The 25578-nt window shown below is 36.0% G+C and overlaps 1 protein-coding gene across 1 annotated transcript in view; it reads right to left on the bottom strand.

Moving 5' to 3' along the window:
• Positions 1 to 25578, bottom strand: part of ABCA13 (ATP binding cassette subfamily A member 13) — a 513785-nt gene that overhangs the window by 42822 nt on the left and 445385 nt on the right. Inside the window, exons 58-60 of the mRNA XM_069084494.1 lie at positions 17686 to 17820; positions 5548 to 5651; positions 2517 to 2609 (exon numbers count right to left, since the gene is read on the bottom strand). Of these exons, the coding sequence (XP_068940595.1) occupies positions 2517 to 2609; positions 5548 to 5651; positions 17686 to 17820 (332 nt within the window). The remainder of the gene's footprint in view (positions 1 to 2516; positions 2610 to 5547; positions 5652 to 17685; positions 17821 to 25578) is intronic.

The following is a 25578-nucleotide window of genomic DNA, read 5'->3' as shown; positions in this document are numbered from 1 at the left end:
TGTGACCAAGTGATTTGAAATTTTGGTACAAAGTTAATTTTATTTTGATACATACTTTGATGAACATCATAGTTAGAAAAAAGACTCCAAAAAGATGCATAGATCAAATTGGAAGAAATACATCATTATGACTATGCTCACCAGATCATGATGCTAATTTTCAATACCATCCAAGAATTATGTGACATTTTTGTTGAAGTACATTTAGTAAATTTTTATCTTCTTGGATGCCAGTGATTTATTCTTACAAATGAATCAGAAAATGTTGCCTTTTTTGTTTTTTAAGCAAAGGTATTCAAAATCCACTGACACTATTCAGAATCAAATTTAAATAGTTTAGAAACTGTTATTTTAAGTTTTTTTTAATGGGAAGATAGGATAATTTTTAGGGATGACAAATTATCTTCAGCAAAAAAAGTCACATAATGAAATATTTTCAAGCATGTTTCTTTTGAATAGTGGTTGCTTTTAAATTTATTACTGAAATATTCTCTTCATCGTGTGAAAGGAGGGATTCATTTTATATTTATGTGTATGTTTGTATGTGTGTGTCTATGTGTGCATGTGTGTTAGGTAATATATCACTGATGGTAACTTTTTAATCACAGAAGAGAATAACCTATTTGGTCCACTTGTATTTTTATGAAAGAATAAATATATAAATAATTTAAAATTAAATAAATCTAAGAATTTTCCCCAAGAAAAACAATGAATTGTTGTATACTTAGAAAACTATCACTTTACAAAGATAGTGAACCTAGGAATCTTGAGAATTTTGGGTGACCTGAACGAAAATAAGGAAATTCAGGAAAAGGGTAGCTATGGAGCTAAAGACAATGTGAGAGAAAGCATATGAATCATAAATCATCCATATCTACTCATCATATGTAATGCATTGTGTCCTGTGGAAAACAAAAAAGGATGGGGGGTGGAGATAGAATACACAGGATTCTCAATTACTATTGCCTTGAAGAGATGCCACACTCATGGATGACAGGCAAGAAATATTAGGATATTTTCCCAGCTGTTTCTAATGAAGATGATTTGGATGCTTTGGTTATGGTTAAGTTATAACTCCTCTTAAGTGTCTGGTGCTTTGTCCATAAGGAAAGAAAAGAGAAAAATTTGGACTTTGTATAGCCACAGGAGAGCTTCAGGAGACAGGTAGAGTGTAGACTATTGAATGATAAGGTCTGGTGGGAGTAGTGGAATGATATTAGAGAAAGGCCCCCATGATTTACTATCTTGAAGTGTGGGATACAATCTATCTTCCCCACCCCTCTTTTACTGATCACATGGTAACAGAAGTCATTCCACACTGTAGCGTTACATGCCCCCAACATTGCAGATCTAGGCAAAAAGTAATGGGTATCTGGATAGAGGTTGTGTCAGTGAGACTAGATATGAGGGAACATATGAAATAGATGTTGCAGTTAAAATCTATAAGACTTGACAAATGATGGGTTATTTCTGGGGAGAAGAGAAGATAAAAAAGAAAAATCCAAGATGATTCTCATTAAGGTCTTGATAATTGGGAGAGTAGCACAGAGAGAGGTAAAACATAGAGGAGCAGGGTTTGAGAGATAGATCATAAGACAGTGTCTGTTCCTCACACATTTCACTTCATCTTTCATCTCCATGTTTTGGCCCTGTCTTTTCACATTGCTTAGAATTCATTTATCCCCCTTCATTTCTGAGTATACCTTACTTCCTTTACTTAAGTAATGTTTGTTGGTTGATTAATTAGTTTCTCATCATGGCAATACAGGTAAACAAATGCAAGCCATAAATAGCACAGAACTAAACTTAGGAATAACCATATCAGGAATCAGAAATCAGGATGGAAATCTTCAGGTGTGTGCCCAGTTAAGGTCAGAGGGTTGTAAAATAATTTTCCAATTCACTTTTTATTTGTTTGTTTAGTCGTTTTTCAGTCATGTTTGCCTCTTTGTGACCTCATTTGGCATTTTCTTGGCAAAGATACTAGATTAGTTTACCTTCTCCGGCTTGGACGCAAAATGGATTAAGTGATTTGCCCAGGGTCACACAACTAATCTGAGGCCAGATTTGAACTCAGGTTCTTAATCTAACTCAGTGCTCTACCTAGCTGTGCTACCTAGCTGCCACTCCTCTTCATTACCACACCCACCAAAAATAAAATTAAGCAATGAAGACAGTCCAGTGACTTATTATTGCCTAGTTAACTTTGTAAGGAATGAAATCTGAGCATCAAGCACCATTGCACTCAGTAGCAGTGGAGTTTTCCAAATTCAGCCCAGTGGGGCCTTGCCTCTTCATTTCTAACTATCCATGCTGAATACCGGCCTCTTGGGGCATGTAGTTACTAAACAGAATTATTCATGGAAAAAACACAATTCTTTCACTCTTATACTTCAACCCAGACAGAAAAGAGGACAGACAACAGAAACACTATTGTTTCCTTACCCACTTTATCAGGGCTGTTGAAATGGCTTGCAGAATTGAGTAATAGGCTTAATTGTCAGAAAGCATTATACCTGTTTTTAATGTGCTGGGGAGAACCAAGACACTTGAAACTGCCATCGACCATGATTGCCAGACGAGTACAAAGGGCTTCACACTCCTCCATGCTGGGAAAATAACGAACAAAAACCCATGAAGCTGTTAGGCCAAATTTTTAGGAACCTTGACTTTGTTCAAACTATTTTTAATTGATCCTCAAATTAAGCTAGAAACAATAGAATACAGAAAGAGCTTTGACAATATTTAAGCATGGTTCCATTATATTGTGACAAAAAGCAAATGTCAAATGACATAGATTAAAACTGTAAGAAATTACTGGGCAATTAGAACTCAAATATTATGGAACACTGATGAGTGAGAAAAATATTCCCTGATTCTTCCCTTGATGTGTCAAAGCTGGAGACAGTAAATGAATGGGATTTCAGAATCATTGAAGTGACTGTGTAGGATGAGGCAAATGTATTGGAGGAGGAGGGACTCTATGAACAGCAGTCCTGGTCTTCAGGAGATTTGAATTCCACTCATCTGCTTCTAGAGACACAGGAAAGGTTCAGGGTTGCTCCCATCCTTGTATTCTAATCTTTCCTCCTTCCCTACTTCCCTATGATTCTTTGGTCCTATTCCTTCTCAAAACCAAAGGTTAGGATGCAGGTTTGGAGAACCATTTTAGTTTCTATTATAAGTAGAACTTCCTTGCACATAGTGTATTGATGAGGTGATCTGTCTTGTCTACACAAAGTTGTGAGTTATTTCTTCGTAGAGGGGAGAGTCAGACTCATTGCTGAACATAAATGATGTTGATATAAAACTTATCAAGATTATGCTTTACCTTACTATTGTTGCAATTCAATTGTTCTCTATCATGTCCAACTCTTAGTGATCCCATTTGGGGTTTTCTTGGCAAAGATACTGGAGTGGTTTGCCATTTCCTTCTCCAGGTCATTTTACAGATGAGGAAACTGAGGCAAACCCAGGATCACACAGCTAGTAAGTACTTGTCTGAGGTCAGATTTGTCTGGCTTGGCACTCTAACCACTGCGCCATCTATCTGTCTTTGCCTTTCTATTAGGAGGAATGAACTTTGATACTTCAAGGAATGATCTCTGTTGAGTTCACAGAAGCTTGGTTAAGCTTTGCCATACTATTCTATGCCCCAAAGGAGTTTCATAACATCCATCATTTGTAGTTAATTTGTCATAGAATGGGTTGATAGAAATTATGGAAATTAAGAGAGTTAATGGCCATACCTTGATTTCAAAATCCATCTTAATACATGAATGAATGTTAAGCATATAATCTGGTACGGTGGAAAAAAATGTTAACTTGGGAACCACCAAATGGGGGTTAAAAATCTTATCTTTAAAATATGTATGTGTCAGGATGGGTAGAGGTGGATGAAATTGAACTTCTATAGTAGCTCTGGATATATAATTGCATTAAATGACAAATATTTTAGATAAAATTCAGAAGCATGCACATTTTCCATTTCAGGTAACCACTGCCAAGTCTTTTCTCTTTTTTAATTAATTAATTAATTTACTTTTAGTTTACAACATTCAGTTCCAGAATCACTTGAGTTTCAAATTTTCTCCCCCTGCCCCCCACCCCTATGGTGGCATGCAATCAAATACAGGATCTACAAATATCTTCATATTAAACATTAGTCAGATTGTAAAGAAGGATTATAACTGAAGGAATGAATACTGGGAAAGAGGAAACAAAACAAGAAAAAGAAAGAGAGCAGGTGATTTGCTTCATTCTGCATTCAAACTCTGTAGCTCTTTCTCTGGATGTGGACATTTCTTTCCATCATGAGTCTTTTGGAGTTGTCTTACAGCCTTACCTTGCTGATAGGAGCCCAGTATATCAAAGCTAGTCATCACACAAACATTGTGTCTGTAATTGTGTACAAATTTTTCCTGGTTCTGTTCTTCTCACTCAACATCAGTTTATATAAGTCTCTCCAGGTTATTATAAAGTCTGTCTGCTCCTCATTTCTTATAGCACAGTAGTATTCCATTACATTCATATACTGTAACTTGTTTAGCCATTCCCCAATTGATGGGCATCCCCTTGATTTTCAATTCTTTGCCACTACAAAAAGAGCTGCTATAAATATTTTTGTACATACGGGGCCTCTTCCCACTTCTATGATCTCTTTGGGATATAGCCCTGGAAGTGGTATTGCTGGGTCAAAGGCCAAATCTTTTCATTTCTACCTTAACAACATCTCTGTTATATATCCTATTTTTACCATTCACACGGTATCACCATTCTAGTAAAGGCACCAGGACTATTGCAAAGTCTGTCTGGTTTTTCTACCTCAAGTCTCTATATACTCTAATTCATCCTCCATTCAACTAACAACATGATTTTCCTAAATCGTAGCCCCCAATTCACTACATGCCAGTTGTCCCCTATTACGTGCTTCTTGAACCTAAAGACAGCTTTTGCTTTTCTTTTGTAGCCAGTGCCTGGCATACAGTAATACATACTTTATAAACATCTATTCATTGACTGATTTGGTGACACTGATTTTAAATATTCTGAGGACCACCTCTCATCTTAAGCAGGGATTGTAGAATTTGCCCAGATTCTAGGGGCAACTAGGGGATGTGGTGGATATAGTGGGAGACTTGGAATATAGTGGTTGGAATATATGTAGTGAACATAGTGGAAGATCTGATTTTGAATCCTACCTCAGAAGGTTATCTGTGACCCTGGGGATGGCACTTAACCTCTTGCAGCCTCAATTTACACATCTATGTAATAGGGATAATAATAGCACCTACCTCATCATGTTGTTGTGAGGATCGAGTAAGATAAGTTATGTGAAAAGCCATGCAAACCATAAGGCATCATACAAAATGCAAGCTCTCATTATTATTATATCCGATTTATTCTCTGGAGGTATGTGAGCACAAAACACATACATACACTCAATGCAGCCACAACAATAAAACTTTTCTTGGGTCCCTATTGCCAACATATATGTTAGCTTTTAGTATTCTAAAATTTCTCAATTTAAAAGTGAAAGCAACATACCTGTGTGAGGTAAGAATAGCAGCACATCCTTCCTGAACTTCCTTCATTATAGTTTTCCAGAGGTACCGCTTAGAGCCAGGATCCATTCCAGAGCTGGGTTCATCCTGAAGGTGAAAATATGAGACACTCAAAAAAAAAAACCATAATAATACAAGACATCAGATATTATGGAGGGCCAAATATATGGACTAACATATAGGGGAAAGGCCATCGTTCTAGGAATCAGGTAAAGAGCTCCTGGTCCTACCCCTACCATCACTACCTACCTAGGAGGGCTTATGAAAGTCATTCACTGTTTGTCTTTGGTTTTTTCATCTGTAATGTAATGCCAAAAGAAGGCAACTTCCCAGGTTCAAAATACCAGCATAGGTGCTCTCTATTTTATTCAGTAACAAACCCAGAACAGAGAAGATCAAAACATGACATCATTCAAAATACAGCATTTACTAAGTGTGATTAAATAATCTCCAAGGCCTACCCCACCCCAGGACTTTCCAATCATTCAATCAATTACAAAGTCTCTGTTCCAAATACTTCTCCACCCCTAGGCTATACCTTAATTAAGTCCACCACAAAGCCCCTCTTCTCAAATGGAGATTAGTTTCCAAACATAAGTAAAATACATTCATTTGCTCAACCATAGAACACAAAAAGGTCAAAAGTTCCCCACCCCTGGATCACAATTGAATCTACCCCAGAGTTACATCAAGTTTAAACACAGCACTTAATACCCAAATGGAGGTCTTTTCTTCATCTTGACAGGAGGCAAGTTCTCAGCAATCTTAGTTCCTGGAGAGACAAGGCTTAGCAAGGCCATAAGATACATTGCCAGTCCCTTCATGAATTTATCCTCTGTCTGTAGAACAGCCCTAGAACCCCTGAACACATTAGCAAAGCCCTCTCCCAGGATTTCTGTAAACATACAACAAGAAAATCCTTCTTCAGGGCTTCTGAACCAACAGAAAGGCTCCCAGACCCCTGCAACAACAGTACTGTCCCTCACCAGTGGACAGTATTCATTCTGTCTGCAGGACAGTCTCCAGACCCCTGCAACAACAGTAATGTCCCTCACCAGTGGACAGTATTCACTCTCTGTCTGCAGGACAGTCTCAGGCCTTCTTAACCAAATGCCAGGTTCCAGGACTTCTTCAACAGGACCGTCTTTCACCAGTGGACAAATCTGGCAAAATAACATCAAAACAGACAGACAAAGTACCAGCAAAACAGCCATGTCTCCTCAGTCCTTGGCAGCTCAGGGGGCAGGTCTCAAAAGTCCAGGGCAATTCAAAGCGGCCACCAGCAATCCTCTTAGTCTCTCTCTCTCCACGAGGTGCTGCTTCCAAAAAAGATCTTCCGCCTCTCTCCAGTGTCTCTCCAAATCTCCGTCACCAGCTCCTCCCACTTCAGGACTTTCTTTTCACATCAACAAGCCCATCCCACAGGTGGGATTAACAAACTCTGGGTTTTAATACAATCAATTTGAAAACCAAGCCAATACAGGGGAATCTTTAATTGCCATTACTATCACATCATCTGAAAATGAGGAAATTAGATGAGATTACCTCTACAGATTCTTCTAGTTTTAACATTCTTTAATTTTGGACAAAATTCTGGATGACATGGCTAATAGAAGGAAAAAATATTATTCTAAGAAAAAAATATATTCATAACATCAAAATAAAATTATCAGAGATTTATAAAAAGGTATAGCTATTCATGGTGGGTAGAATTTTAAGCCAGGGGAATCTTTTTTTTAAAGAGAATTCAGTACACAGTAAAAATTTCAAACTAATACCTTTGATCCAACAATTTTATTGCCAGGAATATAATATTTTACATAACCATTTATTTTTTATATTTATGATATCATGATCCATATTATCAGAAAAAGGAAAAATACTATTTGTTCAAAGATTTTTCAAAGTAATATCATTCATAACTGTAAAAGTTGGAAGCAAAAAGAAAATTAAGAAAAGAATGATTAAATAAATCGATATTGCAATTATTATCTATCAGTGAAGAATCTACTATAATTGCATCATTAAATATAATGTCACTCCTAACATCAACTAATAAACATTTATTAAGTGCATACTATATTCCAGGTAATGTGCTAATTGCTGGGGATTAAAATACAAGCAAGCAACCATTCCATGCTCTAAAGGGAACTTACATCCCAATGGGGGGAGAAGTCTTGCAGGAAATAATTCTGGAATGCTGGAGGAAGAAGGATTATAATAATGTGGGCTTGGTGAGGAAACTTTCAAAAAAAAAGCTGTGGAGGCTTGAGCACTGGCAAGAGAAGGCAAGAATTCACCTCTCAGAGCAAAGGCAACCTGGGCTAGAATCTAAGTTTATGATGAGGTGGTACTAAGACTACAAAGATTTGGGGTAGAGGCCGATGCTCTGACAAGATATGAAGGAAGTTTGTCAGCTGAAGTTAAGACATGTGAAGTGGATTATAAGGATTCTTAGACAACTATAAAAGTGTATACTTTTATACTCTGTAATTGAATTTTTATTTTATTCATTTATTTTATGATGTGATGATCCATATGTAGAATTGAAATTTTCTACCCTTCTAGATTTATTTCTTTGTAATCTAGAACATGATATGGTATTGGAAAAAAGTTTTCCATTCACTACCCTTCATATTGATAGCAAAGTCCCCTTTTTGGCACTCTTTTTGGTATCAAATTTCCCTTCTTTTAAATATTTTTGTTTGACTTTTAATACTTCATTTTCAGACTGCTAAAATGATCCACTGTGCCTTACATTTTATTTAATACTTTTCGTAATGAGTTAAACATTTTTATATAAATTTAGTAACTATGGCATTATGCTTAATTTTGGTTAATTTGGAAATTTTCTCATTAGTAGTAGAACTAAGCTTAATTTTGATTTTTTCTCATTAGTGGCACCATTAAGCATGACATAATTACCTTGATAATATTACATAATTTTTCAAGTTTGATTCAGATTTTGCAGTTTTCTGGATTTAACTTAAGGATGTTAGATTTTACAGGAATATGCCATCATAGATTTAGAGATGGAAAGATCCCTTCAAGTCACAAATATCCAACCTCCTCACTTTACAAATAAGGAAATTAAATCCAAAACAAAGTAAGTGAATTGTGCAAGGTCTCAAAGATAGTCAGAGGAAAAACCAGTATTTGAGATTTCAACTCAGGTCTCCTCCTTTCAATATCAATATGCATACCACTGTACTATAAATTAAAACATATAAGCATCTTTTGCTGCTAAGTGCATTTCCTATAGTCAACTGATTTGAGTTTTCAGATCTATTTACTAACTTAATTATTTTTATAGGGAAATCTATGAATTTACATTTAAGATTATAATTGTTAAATTATGGTTATCTATTATACTTTTTTAAAAAGTTATTTTTCTTGGAATATGCATTATTGCTTATTTCTCTCATACTAATTATTATCATGTCCCTTAAACACACTACTAAATAGAATGCTGATATTCAAAAATATTTTTTTTTGTAAAAATTAGATTCCCTGGTTCTTCTCTCTGTTTCAGATAGAAATTTTTTTCTGTGGAATTGATTTCCCCTTCTTTTCTACAAACTTTTTACTTGCCTCATTTATTTTTCTCCACTTATTTAACAGTGTTGCCCCAAATCAAATTACTCCTCTCTTCCCTTTTCTTCCATCAAGACGTTTCATGTCATTCAGTGGTCAATCAAAGTAATACTTCTGTTGGTCTTATCTCCCTTTAGTTATTATGTTGAAATAGCCACTAATTACAGTTGTAAAATATCTACACATATTGATTAAAGTATTGAAAAGCTTGATGATCCCAGTTTGGCTCTGCTCCCTTATTAGTTTTGCATTTAAAAGTTGTTTCATGGTCGATTATTATTGTCCTAAATTTCTCAAGTTAATATATACTTTAAAATGACAAGTTTTCACCTTTAAAATGGATGCTTAGGGGCGGCCAGGTAGCACAGCGAGTAAGAGCACCAGCTCCAGTGTTGAGAAGACCTGGAGATCGAATCCCGGGCTCAGACACTTAGCACCCACCCAGAAACACCTGGCCGTGTAACCTTGAGCAAGTTACTTAACCCCGATTGCTTTAAAAAAAAAAAAATGGATGCTTAGCTTTGTAAGCTTGTTTTAGCATAAAAAAAAAAACCTATATTTTTTTAAATTATATTTTTTCAATCTTCCTTCTGTCCCTCCTGCCAAAACAAAACCCCCATTATAAATATGAATACTCAGGCAAAGCAAATTTCCTCATTGATTATGTCTAATATATATGTCTTATTCTGCTTTCTGAGTCCTTCAACTCCCTATTATAGGTTTTTCCTATCTGAGGTTATCCCTATCCCTATCAAACTCCAGAAGCAGGGTTAGTTATCCTACGGACAGAGGTTCTAATTCTTTTGTAGTTGTTGGTCTTTACCATATTTGAATTGTATAAATTGTTCTGCTTTTGTTCACCTCACTCTGAATCGGTTCAGTCAAATATTACCAGGTTTCTCTGATACTATCACCTTCTTATTTCTAACAGCACAATAGTAATGGAGTCTTGGGCTCCATGGACATTTTAATCACTTTATTTGCATAATTCCAAATTGTTTTCCAAAATAGTTGTACCATTTCATAGTTCTGCCAATAATGATTTAGTGTACCTATCCTTCCACAACTCATCCAACATTTTACTATTGCCTTTTTTGTCATTTTTGTCAGTTTTCAGGATATGAGCTAAAATTTCTGTTTTGATTTGCACTTCTCTATTTTTAATGATTTGTAGTATTCTTTCATGTGGTTGTAAAGTTTATAAATATTTTGAGAACTGTCTGTTGACCTTCTTTGACCACTTATCTCTTGGGAATATCTACTGTCAACTAGTCTCTCTCTGTGAGTAAAATATGGATGATAAATTTGCACTCCTTACTTTGATTAAAATTTTAAACTGCTAAGTGAAAGAAATTTTATATGAAGCTAAAGATTTCACAAAATATCTCTATCATTTCTAAATATGTTGATTGACAGAAGTACAGAATTTAAGATCCAGAAAAATCTCAGAGACAATTAATCTGATTCATATATGACTAAGGATCCCTTCTACAATGCCAATAATTGGCAGTTTGCCATTGCTAGAAAACCTCTTAATAGAGAGAAAGCCAATGGATTCCAGATCAACCTAATCAATAATGCTAATCGTTAGCAAAAGTCCTTCTCACATCACGTCTAAATTTACTCCTCTATAACTCCTACCAAACAAATTAAATATTATTCCTTTTCCATGTTTGAAATACTAGAGAACAATTATGTTCCCCTATCTTCTTTTCTGCAAACTTACCATCACTAGGTTCTTCAGTGCGAGAAACACACTTTTGGGGTTCACAAGACCTCCCAGATAGGATCAAGGAGTGAGGCCAGCTTCTGCTACCCACTGCTTCCCTTAGGAAGATCCATGTGGGATGTCCCTCAAGCAGCTGTGGGGAATCACAAGACTTCCAGATAGGGTCAGAGTTAGACTAGGACAAGCTTCCACTGCCCACTGCTTCCCTTTTTGGGGGACCCTTAGAAAGATCCACATGATATAGCCCTTCAAACATCAAACCCCTTCTCACTGAAAGAACTCAGAAACAGTGTGCAGAGCTAGGTGTTTATTCATGCTTCTAGCAAGGAAGTGGGCATGGTGCTCACTAGGGACATCCAAAGAAGGAGTGAGGGTCTACAAGTTCTGTCCTTCCTGGTAGAGTTAGTTAAATTCCTCAAATTCCTTATTTTATTTCCATATATATATATTCTACATTCCCTAGTTAAATTCCTAGTCAAATTTCTCAAAGGTTAGTCAAATTCCTCATACTCCTCCCTTTATTTCCTTCTATATATTCTACATTCCCTTAATTATGTGCAGATTATATGTACATTACAGAGGTGTGAGAGTGAGGATACTTCCCTCTGGCCATTGACATAGTTCCAGGAAAATCAGGGTTTTAGTAAAGTAAGAAATGCAAGAGCTTCCCCCAGCTGTTGATTATCTTCCAATAATTTTTGTGGGAGCAAAACAAGATTTCCATTATATGCCCTCTTACATTCAGGCACTTCTCATACAGAATAATGGCATGACTCACATTTGGATTGTAGCCTGCTAAGAATCCTCAGATTTTTTTTTTTTCATGTAAACCATGAACTAACAATACTTCCCTTATATGTACTTGGGAAGTTTATACTACTCCAATCATAATATTTAATGTTTAATATAATTAATTTTAATTTAATACAATTAACAGTAAATAAATAATAATATATAATTTAAATCTAATAAGACATTACAACATACAAATGGGCCTCCAGTTTATCAGTGAATAGGAGGTTAGTCACATGAAGTAGTGGAAACAAATTTATTATTAACTCCACAGCCTTCAGCCACTGATTTATAAATGAAAAAAAAAAACGCATTATATTTTATTAAGCCTTTTGAAGACATAACAATTAGATCTGATAAAGAATCTTTAAGTTACCAAAAAAAAATCAGTTAGGACTCTAAAACTTAAATATTTTACCCCATTGAAGATATGTCATATAAAGCAACCAAAAAAAAGTAGCTGATAGAAAAATTCACATATTAATTCTGAGAACTAAAAGGTTTTATGCAAGATAAATGCAACTATTTTTCCTACCACTATGATACAGCTTTAAAGTGGATCATTAGTTTCTTATAATGAACTAAATACAATCATAAAAAAATTTATTAAAAACGTAGAGTAGTAAGAAAAAGAAAAACTGAAATTCAAAGATAATAATTTTAAATGAAAAAACTTCACTAAACATTAAAAAAATATATTTTCTCAGAATAATTCCTTTTAATTGAAATTAACCAGAATAATTCCCAGAACATGAATAAAGTCAGATTTCTAGTCTGGTAAATCAATATTAGTATACCATATAACAAATTATCATATAACAATTATGGAATGGAAAGAGGTCCCAAAAGATCTTCTTTTGGTCAGGTGAACAATAAGAGTTTTCTTATGAACTATCTCCATCAGATCATCATATCTTTACCTTTAAACCTCATTTAAACAGTAATAATACATACAATGTGGTAGATGATGCAAAACCATAGAAAGAATCTGCAGTCACAATTAAAGAAGAATAGAAGCTGTTGTCCAGAAGATCTGGCTACAGGTGTGTGCTATTCCCTAAAAGATTATATTGCAATACTGTTGTTCCTATTCATTAAAAAAACAAATAGAAACTCTATTACTAACTTAATCTTGAAGTTCTGATTAAAATAAAATTATAAAATCTGATTAAAATTATGAAATTTTAAGAATCAATTTCCAGCCATAGCCTCTCCACCTGGCAGGATTGACTTCAATTGAATTATCTTCTCTACAAATAACTTTAACTCTTTAACTGAACTGAACTAAATTTTTAAAAACATACCATAACTTTAACATACATAATAATAGTAGGAGTTGACCCACTGGAGACCCATCTGACCAGTTCCACTTCTGTCCCCTCCTCTCTCCTCCTTCCTCTCTTCTTTCCTCTCCCTCAGTCCACATAGGTAAAATACCCTTACCTGTGGGTGCTTCACCCACAAAAAAGTGCAAATTTTGATTTCTGAACCCTCTCAAGATATCTTGGGGTTGGCTATCTAGATTTCTTTCGTAAGGACCAAGCCTTAAACCTCAATCACTCAGGCTGTCATTGACTGGTCAATAATATGTCCCAGCCCAAGCACCACCCATTCATTATTTGGGCCCAGATGGTTCAGAGTAAAAGTCAATAGCAACAGAAACCCTGAGGGTCTTCCCCTCCCAGATTCAGTTTTTTTGTACTAGAAATAAGAGGTCCTTTGTCTCATTTCTTAACCTAGCTTTAATCACTGAGAGGGTGTTGCCTCAATCAAATTGAAACCTTAACTTTTTTTTTTCCTTTTTGGAAGGCAATTGGGGTTAAGTTACTTGCCCAGAGTCACACAGCTAGTTTTTGTGTTAAGTGTCTGGGGCCGGATCCGAACCCAGGTCCTCCTGACTCCAGAGCTGGTGATCTATTCACGGCACCACCTAGCTGCCCCAAAACCTTAACTTAAAAAGGAGGAAGTCGCCTCCTGCATCCTGGGCTATCTCTAGTCATCCTTATCTGTATCTTGCCACTGGACCCAAATGGCTCTAGCATAGAAACTGAGGCTGGTGACTTCCCTCACTGAAATCCAATTCACTTACAAGTCATGGCATGACCTTCCTGATGTCATTCTCCTCTTTAAGAACGAAGGACAAACAACATAATAAATATGTAGGTGCAAAATTTTTCTAAGGTATATGCCTTTAAGAATTCAAAAATAAGACTAAAATATACTCTTAAAGCCAATGACACTCATATCTATACCACTGACACTCAAGTATACCATTCCATTCTTCCTGTTAATGACATTGACTGGTCACAAAACTGGCCCATTTAAACTAATTCACTTTCCAATTATTTTGGCAAACATTTAAAATAATCCTTCTTTCAGAAGCTTAACATTCCATTTAAAACTACCCAGAATCATTCTGAAAGAAACTTACATAAAATAGAATGAAGACAGACCGGTTTGGAGTTACACACTTTTTCAAGTTTAATCTTACAAAAAATGGTTAAATCATTTTTCACCTTTTTATGATGGCAGACAAATACTTTAGAACCTCATTTTTCAGATGGACAATTCAGTTACTTCAATTATTCACCAAAAATTATAAACTGTCTTTTAGCCAATAATCTCATTTTTGTCTAGTTCAGGACTGGCAAGAAGAGGATTATTTTGTCAAATTTGTTATTCTTACACCCAATGCAGGCACAACTAAAGGGGAATGACAAGTCTTGGGAGTTTTACTAAATGAAACTAAAAATTAAAATATTCACTGAAAATGAAAATATTAACAGCGGTTAATCGATGCTTCTTTGGTTTCATTAGCTTTCTACTTAAAACAATGTGATAGGTCTACATGTATTGGATGAATCTGCTTTGACCAACAAACTTGAGAAGAAAGGGGGTAGAGGCAAAACATTTGCAAATCCAGCTGATGGCTTCATTACATTTTAAGGCAAATGTATAAAGGTAGGACAGAATTCCTACAAGCATTTATCCTGTGATGTTGTGAAAAAAAAAAAGGACTCTTGTATTAAATGAGTTATTTTACACAGTATGAACATCTATATAATTGATGAGGTATGGGCTCTGGGAGGCCCCTTAGGCAAGTGCAGGGGGGGAGGTTCCCAGAGCCTGTACCTCAAGGACTCAAGGAGAGCTCTAGGGGGCTCCCAGAGCCCATACCTCATCATAATTACATTTATAAAAAGAAATTGCAGCAAGGATGGTTTGGTAAACTAATGGTTTCCAAACCAGGACTCAACTGTACATTTTGACAGAATTGTCTTTAACTGAAGCCCAAAATGGAAAAACATAAAAATGAGTGTTTCTGGAGCCACAGACAGTTTGTTAAAAAAAAAAAAAAAGCAGCTGCTTCAGATTTGTAACCTGAGGTATGCAGATGGCAAAGGAGTCAATAAATGCCATGAGTTCTATGATCACATTATTTCAACTATTTTTAGATTTGGTTCAACATGCTAGATTGCTAAGAATTTTATAGAATTTCCCATCTAGTTAGTATGTTGGCTATCTACTCCAGCTTTTCATTATTGGCAAACTTCGTGAGTATGCCTTCAATAAAAGTACAGTATCCCCTGTATTGACTAGTCTTCTATGAAAAAAATGAGAATATGCTATGCCTTATTCTTTTTTATTTTGATGACTTGTTCTCAATTCAGCAAGCATGCTACACTGTATAGATATTGCTTTACCCTAGAACAACCATTCTCTTTAATAATACATTATAGAATTTTGCCAAAAATCCAAGTCAAGCTTTTCTCATTAGATGTTTCTAAGCAGAAACTGGATGCCTGAATACTATAGGTTTATGTTAAAATAGGGATTACTGGGGGAGCTAGGGTCAGGAGAAGGTGTGGGGAGAAGAGTGGTTTGGATGATGGAGTGCTTGGGATCTATGTTTGTAAAACCAATTTGTAAACTCAATTTGTAATACCAATTAGTAACATCAGTCTCTAAAACTTTGTAACATCAATTTGTAAAACCAGTTTGTAAAATCACACTCCATTCCCCTCCCCCACCCCCAAGTCTCAGAACGTTAACTCTGCCCCTTCCCCCTACCTGCCCTCTGCCTAGCTTCAAAGCATTAACTCTGCCCAGAAACAACTCATGAATTGTTTATCTCAGCCTTGGAACACTAACAAGCTATATCTATAAATCCTTCACAAAAGTATCTATAAACATTCCAGCTTAGGCACCTATTATCGCCCCTTTGTATAGTGACTCATTGCCCCCATGAATCCTTCAATACCCCCTTTCTAGGTTAACTCCTTAAGCCATTATCTTTCCCCAAACCTTGGTTCCCAGACATCAATCCTGTCAAGAATGACACTGATGGGTGGCAGACTGGGCACTTCTCCATCAGCCCTTAACTGCTGGTTGACTTAGTGACATTTCAAGCCTAAAACCACACCTCTAGGTAGCCCTCCCTGCCCTAGCCTGGGCTTTTTCCCAGTGAATTATGGGTACTAGGACTGCATGTTACATCAAGTGTGCATGCCCCTTTAAACACCGACTCCACCTTAGCCCCACATTTACTCCTCCCTAATCCCCACCCTCTTCTGGCCTGGTCAGCTTAACTGACATCTAATAATAGCCTTAACTCTTTAAAAACTGTGTCTTCTTTAAGCTTGCAGGTCCCCTAAGGATCCTTGCCCGCTGTAAGGCATATAATAAACTTTTTCAACTCTGACTCCAAGTAAGCCTGAGCTGAATTCTTTCCAGACTGAATCACAGGCTCTGGTGTTATGATAAGATCAGAGTTCCTGTTGAACCTATTGGGAGCTATCCCTCATCAGTAATGTTCCTTCCAACTTTAAAAGTTATTTTATTTATTTATACCCAAGCATTTTTGAAAATATAGCCAACAATAGGAATATCTATGCTGAAATAATGACAATAGGCCTCAAGTTACCCATAAGTCCCTCTCTAGGAATAAGATTATGGAATTTCCACTAAAATATCATATTCAGCTAATAGATTTGTCCACCATCATAACTGCCATTGTGAGTATATTTATAGCTATAGTTATTTTTAATTGGATAAAGGGTTTTTTTATTTCTTCTTCTTAGAAAGAATCTCTATTGTCCCATTCTCTCATTCATTATGGTCAAGGGAAACTTATAATTATAGAATAGCAAAACACTATGAATTTTCCCTTGCATTAAATTACCATGGTGATCTTAACTGCCCTTAATTAATTTGGGAAGCTGAGATCAATAAAATTTGACATTTGGTTATTATAATGCACAAATGACAAGTACTAGCTAACTCATGTCATTTACCTGTATCCACTTCACTAAAGAAACTGCTTTCGAATTAGCAACATTTTAAAATCCTTTGTGCCATGGTCATGTTCTTAATGCCTTAGAAAAGAACAGTCATAGAGAAAGCCAGCATTTTGTCAATAAGGCGCAAAAGACTAAAGGAAATTTGGCATTTTTATTCTATATAAATAACTGAGTCTTTGTATATCATGTTTTACATGTTTCTAGTTAAGTATAATAAAAATTGGAGTGTTTAGGGGAGGGTGGGGCTGGTAATACAGGACTCCAGACAAAATATTTCAGGGAAATTTGAGAAGAAAAACTATCTAGCACAGCATATAGCTTCAATGAATAGATGGTAGTAGAAATATATCAGAAGTAAAAAACACAGCAGTGAACAAATATTTAATGGGTATTCATGTTATATATTACCATGTAGCACTCCTGCATACGGAAAAACACCATGCCAAAAAAAGGTGAAGAACATGAGATTTAAAAGAGGAGAAAGAGGGAACAGGGATACATTGGTTATTGAACATATTCACCAATTTAATGGCTCACTTCGGGTTTTTAATAAAATAAATAAAAATTGAAATTCATTTATTTATGTAAACATAGCCAGACAAGACGTATAACCATTTCTGCTTGACAGAGGATTGCAAGTTAAATGGATGAGCCATTTTGAGTCATGTTTCAAGAACATCAGTCTGATAATGTTCACCCTTCTTACCAATAAGAGAAGTTCAGGTTTTCCCACCAAAGCCAGGGCAGTGGACAGTTTTCTCTTAGTTCCTCCACTGTAGGTACTCACTGGTTTTTCAATATGGGCCTCAAGGTGTAGTCTATTAACAAGTTCCCCAGCAACCTAAAGGAAAGACATATTGTAAGCTTTTCTTGTTGAATATATTATGGCTTGTATATTTTTAATTCAATGGAAGCTCACTGAGGTCAGGAACTGTTTCATTTTTTTTTATATGCCCAGTGTCTAAAGTAAAGGTGCCTTGAACATAACAGGTGCTTCATAATTATTTGATGAAATTACGACTTTTTAAATTAAAAATTCAAATTACTCATTGCTATTTCCTCTCTAAACATGAAATAACTATTTTCCAAATAGCAAAGGCATTTTCAAATGAATGGTGTTAATTGTTATCAAAGGGAATCTAGAGCTGGTAGAGACAAGACCATGAGCTATTCCCCACTTCATCCTACTCTCCCACCTCCATACCCTCACACACACTGTCCCCAAAACCTAGATCACAGTATTTCCTTCTCTCCACATCACAAGTTATTCTTGCTTCAAGTCCCAGTTTAGGAGCCATGAAGTTCTCAGAGACTTTCTCCATGGAGGGTGAGGATAGTTAATACTCATAGAACACCTTAAGGTTTGCAAGGTGTTTGACGTGTTACTTCATTTGATCATCCATATAAACTGTGAGATCAAAGACTGTCTTTTGCCTTCCTTTGTATCTACAATGCTCAGTATAGTATCTGGCATAGAGTAGGTGCTTAATAAAAGCTTGTTGCTAGAATGATTGCTTCTCATAACAAACCTGTGAGGACGATGCTATTATTATCCCCATTTTACAGAAGAAAAAATTGAGACTTAAAGAGGTTAATTAACTTGCTCAGGGTCACAGAGATAGTGTGTAGCTGAGCCAGGACATAATTAATAATAAGAATAATAATAGCATTTATGTCATGCTTCAAAGTGTTTTACCTTACAAATATGATCTCATTTTATTCTTACAAAAGCCATATGAGATAGGTGCAATTTATACCCATTTTTCAGATGGGGACAACTAGATTGAGGTTAAGTGACTTGCTCAGGTTTACACAGTTAAGAGTTTGAATCTGGATTTGAACTCACATCTTCCTGGCTCCAAGCTCATTACTATTCACTTTAACACCTAGTTGCCAAAGTCAGTTCTTCCTAATTCAAATCTAGCATGGAAACCACTACACCATCTATCGATCTTTTGGGGAATGAAATAGTTTGGGTATTAAATATACAGCCCTCATTTAATTTACTTAATTATAGGGGGCTTGGGGAGAGACAGACAGAGAGAGAAAGAAAGAGAGAGAAAGCATATAAAATGCCCCAATGCAAAGATTCTGATTACAGCATAGCAACAATTTTTATTATGCATTACCACAGGTCCAACCTAACTATGCCTCAGGATCAAGTTACAGATCAGGAGGGACTCAGCAAAGTTTAAAACACCTACTTCAATATGAAGGGAGGGAAGAGAATATGGGCTAGGACAATGCCATCTTTTAAATTAATCCTGATGCTTCAGGTGGCTAGGTGGCACAGTGATTAGAGGACCAGCCCTGGAGTGAGGAGGACCTGAGTTCAAATCCAGATTCAGACACTTGACAAACTTACTAGCCATGTGATTTTGGGCAAGTCACTTAACCCCAATTGCCCTCCAAAAAGCAAAAGAAACAAAAAGTCCTGATGCTTCTTCCCACTTCCAGGCTCTTAGTGCTAAACATCAACATGGAATGAGTCACATGTTTACACCATGGTGGAAACATAGTTGATGAGTCCTGCTATTTTGTCATGACCCTCATAGCTCCTTTGAGCAGCCTGTCCCAGTAGCTTCTGTACATCATTAACAATAACAACGAAGATCTAACCCCTATTTTCACCTATGTTTTTTTTTAACTGACCCTCTCACAACAACCTGTGAAAGTGATAAATTATTATTACCTTCATACATCTAGTAAGTTAGAGAGCTCTCAGAAAACTGTTTCTCCATCCTTAGATATGGGAGTAAAACAAAACCAATTTCCCTGGGCCAGAGGGTCAGGTATCCTAACAATAAAATGTGTACATATACTATATAAAGTCTTTTCTTCCTATTAAGCTTCTAGGCTCAGCTACCCTGCTTTCATTTCTTCCCTGAAGACTCAATAAGATATACCCACAAACTTTAGGAGTTTTAGGACTGTCTGGATAACTGGTTTTACTCCTTCCCCCTTACTGATGACTTGGACAGGAAAGGCACTGGGTTCTGGAACTGGTTTGGCTTAAGATAGGGCAGAGTCTTTCTCTAAGATCAGACCTGATGGAAGACAGGGACAGAGATCAGTCTCATGGTTTCATGGATGCTGGTCCAGGAGCTTTAAATATTACTGCTCCCTTCTCTCCCTTCTCTAACCTGAACCCAATAAGGATTCATTTAGCTGCACAAAAATGATACTAATGATTTTTATTTATGTGAATGGCTTTGAAGTTTATGTTTAATTACCATAGGATATACTAGTAATTATGTGTATCCTTAAAGGAGTGCCTGATTAGCTATTAAAAGTTTTATTTACATTTAATTGAAAATTATTCACTGATTGTGATCATAGTTTCATTGTTCATGTAACATGGTCATCTGCTCAAAACTTAAAAAAAAAAAATTACAGGGAACATTGGCAAGTGCTTGACCTAAAAGCTAAAACTTTTCCTCCAATCTAGCCATAAATCAAGGCAGAGAACAATATATTTGTAACGCACTTTTTCTGTTTATATGCTATTTCTACCCTGAAGAATATAATCCACTTTAGGGCAAGGATTGTTTTGTCTTTGTCAAGACAAGTCCTAACACATGACCTGAAATATAATAAGCATTTAATGTTTTTTGAATGAGTGTTTGAATGAAGTAAATAAAGAGGCTATATGATTCTGGTACTATTTTAAACTGTCATTGGGGTCCTCCTCTAACGCTGAGGCAAAGAGAGAGGAAACTTGTATGTGCCCTCTCCTTTTATAACACCTGCCATCTTTAAACGAACCTACTTTTTTTGTATAAAATGAATGGACACACCGATCCTTTTCTGTTTGAATGCTTTTCCTGCCCCAGAGAGCCTGCAAGGAAACCAAAGAAAAACAAAGTTGCCCTGTGAGCAACTCTTACTTGCTCAGCTGGTACTTGGTTCCTTAGCTTCAATACGGATTTCCTGGAAAATATTTTAAATGCCTACAGTCAAATGTTTCTTCAAGTGAGAGAATAAGGTCAGCTACTTTCTACTTCAAGGAGAATTTATACCTATTTTACCCTATTTCCTTCTCAAACCAATAGAGACTGTGATCTTTGTAGTCTCCTTGCTTTATCAGGAAAAAAAAAACTGCCTTAGGATCCACACTGCTTTAAAAGCCATTCAATGCAAAGTATTTTTAAATACATTATTTCACTGCAGGTTGTGCTGGAAAGCAAATTGGCTCTGAAATCAGAGTCCCTAGGTTCAAATTCCACTTCTGGTTATCACGGCTTGTAGGACCCTGGGGAAGTGATTTATAAATAAACTCTGGGGTTGAGTGGCCTCATCTATAAAATCAGGAAGTTTAATCCTCTAGAGGTCATTTCTTATTCCAGATTGTGAAGAAATAATGGAGGGGGGGGGGAAGCATTTATATTGCTCCTACTATGTGCCAGGAACTATGTTAAGCACTTTACAAATATTATCTCTTTGCATCTTCTTAACACTTCTGAAAGGTAAGTGTTTCTGTTATCCCCATTTTACAGTGGAGGAAACTGAGGCAAGTAGAAGTCAAATGACATGCCATGATCACATAGCTAGCTAGAAAGTATCTGAGGACAGATCTGAACTCAGGTCTTCCTAACTCCAAGCCCACCATTCTATCTACTTTACCACATAGCTTCCTTGTATGATCCAAACCTTAGGAAAGAAAAAATTCCAGTGAAGCAGGCAGCATATCATTAACTCTATTTTATAGATGAAGAGACTGAAGCTTAGAGAGATTAAGTGATTTTTCCCCCCCAGGTCATGGTGACCTACTGCAGAGATAAGATTACTATCCAAAATTTCTAGTTCATAAGTCCATCACTTTTTCCATATCTTAACATGGGTTGAAAGTAATTCTTATAGTAAAGGATTATGCCATTTTATTGAAAATTTATTTTTCTATGACATATACACTCTTAGTTTTAAAGTATGTTTTGAAAAGCATTAGTTACCTACTATAAAAAAATCTACAGAAGAAGAGACACAATACAAACCAGGACTTGCACATCATAAAACAATGAACTTTTCTGATTAAAGCTTGCTTATCAATAGGTAATTGTATGAACCTTGCCTTTTTTGCTCTCAAGGAATTTTTGCTGCCTCTCACCAGGATACATCTTAGAATTTAAAAGATGCAGATGCTCTCAGCAAGTTGCTTGTAATCCCAGTGTTAAAAACCTTCACAGGGCTTTCTCCCGTTGCTCCCTAATTGAGTTATTGCCCTCTAAGCTCCCTGTTAAGAGAATCTTATTTTTTACTGCAGCAAACTTGTCTCAGGAATCTTATTTTAACTTTTCCCAGCATAGAAGATGATACTGAAGAAAACATTATGCATATAACATTATCTACAATGACAATAGTCTCCTTATGATCAGGTAAAAAAAAATCCCTTTCTTAGTATTCATACTGCTATTCAAAAATCTATTCATTTCTCATTTTCCTCACTCCAAGTAAAGAATGGTTGAAATATAATGTGGAAAAACAACAGTAATAACTTTCTGCCAGTTTTAGCAAAGGGCTTAACCTCTAGACATAATCACCATCCCCTTTGAAACCTATGTGTGTATAATATAAATGGATAGATGGATAGGGATAGAGATATACAAGGTAAATGTATATACACACATACGCTCCAATGCCATGTGAGCTCCTCGATGGCATGGACTGTCTTTTGTCTGTCTTTGTATCCTCAACACTTAGCACAGTGCCTGGCATATATTAGGTATTTCAAATGCTTGTTGACTGAATGAACCCTATATTTTTATTTATTTTGTAAGCATTTACTACCTGTATGCATACATGTGTATCTGATACAACATAGAAACACATAAATAGTTTTGTATATACATATATATTATATATCATCATCATCATTTCTCTGGCACTTGAGGTTTCTTGTTGAGAGGAATCTTATTTCTTTAAGGAAACTTCCTTTAGGAGATAGTTAAATGCCATATCAGATGAGACGCTGCATGGAATCGGGAAGACCAGATTTTAAATTCAATTTCTGATCTCTAAAAGCCATATGATCCTGTACAAGTCTCTTCTTTGCTGTTTTCCTCTATTCCTTCTACTGCAATATAGGAATCATAAATCATCTACCTCCCAGGGTTATTGTGAAGATCAAATGACATAATATTTGTAAAGCACTCAGCACAGTGCCTGACACATAGTAGGCATTTAATAAACATGAGTTCCTTTCCCTCCCTTCCCCCTTTTAAATCTTGCTACAGGTTTTATCTGTTCATCTCATTATTAATAGCTAGCTTTATTTTAAAAGACTGGATCATGTGCTTTATCTTCCTTCTTCATTATACAATCAAATAAATCCATGAGTGTGGGCTGCTCATACCAAGTACAGAGATGATAGGAATGAGTAGAAATTATTAGACAGGAGAATCATAATTAATCTTATGTATTTAAGAACAAAATAAACATTGACATCACTGTCTTTTATTATCTTCAGAAAGTAGCTGATCATATACCTATGATCGTATGAAGCAGAATCTCTTTAAACTGTTTTTCAGGGAATCCCAAGGGAAGGAAAGGTGCTAGCCAGGTAACTAAGAACTGATAGTCTGTTCATGGATGAGGCATGAATGTGTTGGATTCTTTTAGTACTCTGAAAACACTCTTTTCAGAAAGTCAAAAGAACTGAAGGAGCTTTAAACAGAAAATCCCAGTTTGCTACATTTTCTGATATATGGTCTTTTGTCACAGATAATAAAAAATACTCTACTTGAGTTGCTGCTGCTGAGGAATATCACCTGGATTGTGATGTGCCAGAAAGGAAGGGAAACCCTTTGATTATTAGATATGCTTATCATAAAAATGTCACAGTAATTGAAACAGTGAAAAGCAAAATGATAAGAAATTCTGTTGTAAAAACACAGTCGAATAAAAATAATGGATAGAAAATGGTGCCACAGGACCTTCTGTACTACTGTTAAATATCCATGGTCTGATCAAGGGGAGTACGACCTCCACCCACCCAGGTCACGGTGTCTGCATTCTTTAGTACACAAATCATTCAGAGTGGCTGCAAACTAACATTTTCATCATTCTCTGGCCAAACTAGGGATAAACTTCTCCACACTTAACTAGTCTCATCCTCTGAAAAGGGATATAGAATCTATCCCTAGGTCTGTACTTGGAAGGACCTGCCAGATTTGTTCTCTCTTGTCATAGCCTTTGAGAACCTAAGAAAACTTTCATACCTTAAGGTAGCAATGGAAGAGAATCTTAAGTAAGGAGATAAGGAGTATTTAATATACATTTCTTGATCTCATATAAATGGAAAGCCAGAGTTCTATAAAGTTAACTTCCATTTGTGCTGTTTTATGTATTTCCTATCAAAGAAATCCCTAGGAAGCATATTATAGATAGAATGCCCCCTAAACCGTTGTGATACTTTATTGAAATCCCTGCAGAGATGCCACTGTGAGCATGGGTAGCAATCATTGCTAGCTTCACATGTAATGAAAACAATGAAAGTGTCTTACTATTAAGCTTTATGAGGATGCCCCCTCCCCATAAGTTGAGCATCGTGGTATGGTTTGAGCAATGCCACAAAACCATGCCTTAAAAGAAATTTCCCACTACCAGTCCAATGTGGTACTGCAATAATTCACTACCTGACCTGAGATCCCTATCATAAAAGGCCATCCTTCAGATTTGAAAATAAATATGGGGATACTGTCTCTTGAAGGACACTATTATAATACACACATATTACTTGAAAAGAGAACAGACTCAAAAGCATTTTGTGTATGTGTGAAGGAGGCAAGGAAATAGCATCTCTTTCTTATACTATTTGCTGATTAGCACTGATTAGTTATCAAATGAATCAATATCACCTTGTCAAGTCAGAACAAGCCCTAATACTTAGGCTGCTGGACGGAAATAAAAATTTGGAGGACAATTTTTATTTAATTTACATTTTGTTTTAGAATCAACACTGATGCCAAAAGTCAATAATCAGGGTATCCCAGTTCCCTCTCTCTCATCTTTTAAGTCTCACATTTTTCTCCTTTTCTTGGCATTGTATTTTTCCTTATGCAGGAATACGACACAGTCATGTATAATATAGGCACTCATTAAATATTTGTTCACTGCTGTGTTGTTTAATCCTGATTTGTTCCTAGTGTCTTCTACTCAGGGAAGCTATACATTGTGCTACATAGCTTCTCTTCTCAAATTTTCCTGAAATATTTTATCTGCCATTTTCTATTACTCCCTCCCCCACCAAATACTCTAACTTTTATTATATTTAACTTTGTGCATGTCATATTCCTTCTACTGAAATGTAAGCTTCCTCATGTCAGTGATCATGCCATGTGTATCTTTGTATCACCAGTGTCTAACACAGTGCTTTTAACATTGTAAATGCTTAATTTTTTTTTAACTGCATCAGGTTGGCCCAACATTTCTTCACAGAATATGAATGTCTTTTACATCAAAATTATAAACAATGGGTGTGATGGAAGAAGCTGTAGCCAAAATAACTCACCTAATTTCCCTTCTTTCTTCCTTCCCTCCTTTCCTCCTATTCTCTCTGTCTCTCTCTCTGTCTCTCTCTCTCTGTCTCTCTGTCTCTCTCTCT

Source organism: Petaurus breviceps, unplaced genomic scaffold, assembly GCF_028583685.1.
Source record: "Petaurus breviceps papuanus isolate PSGF00001 unplaced genomic scaffold, PetGlider_PUasm1.0 174, whole genome shotgun sequence".
Taxonomy (NCBI): domain Eukaryota; kingdom Metazoa; phylum Chordata; class Mammalia; order Diprotodontia; family Petauridae; genus Petaurus; species Petaurus breviceps.
Note: the sequence above shows the minus strand (reverse complement) of the source record. Positions and strands in the feature narration are given on the sequence as shown.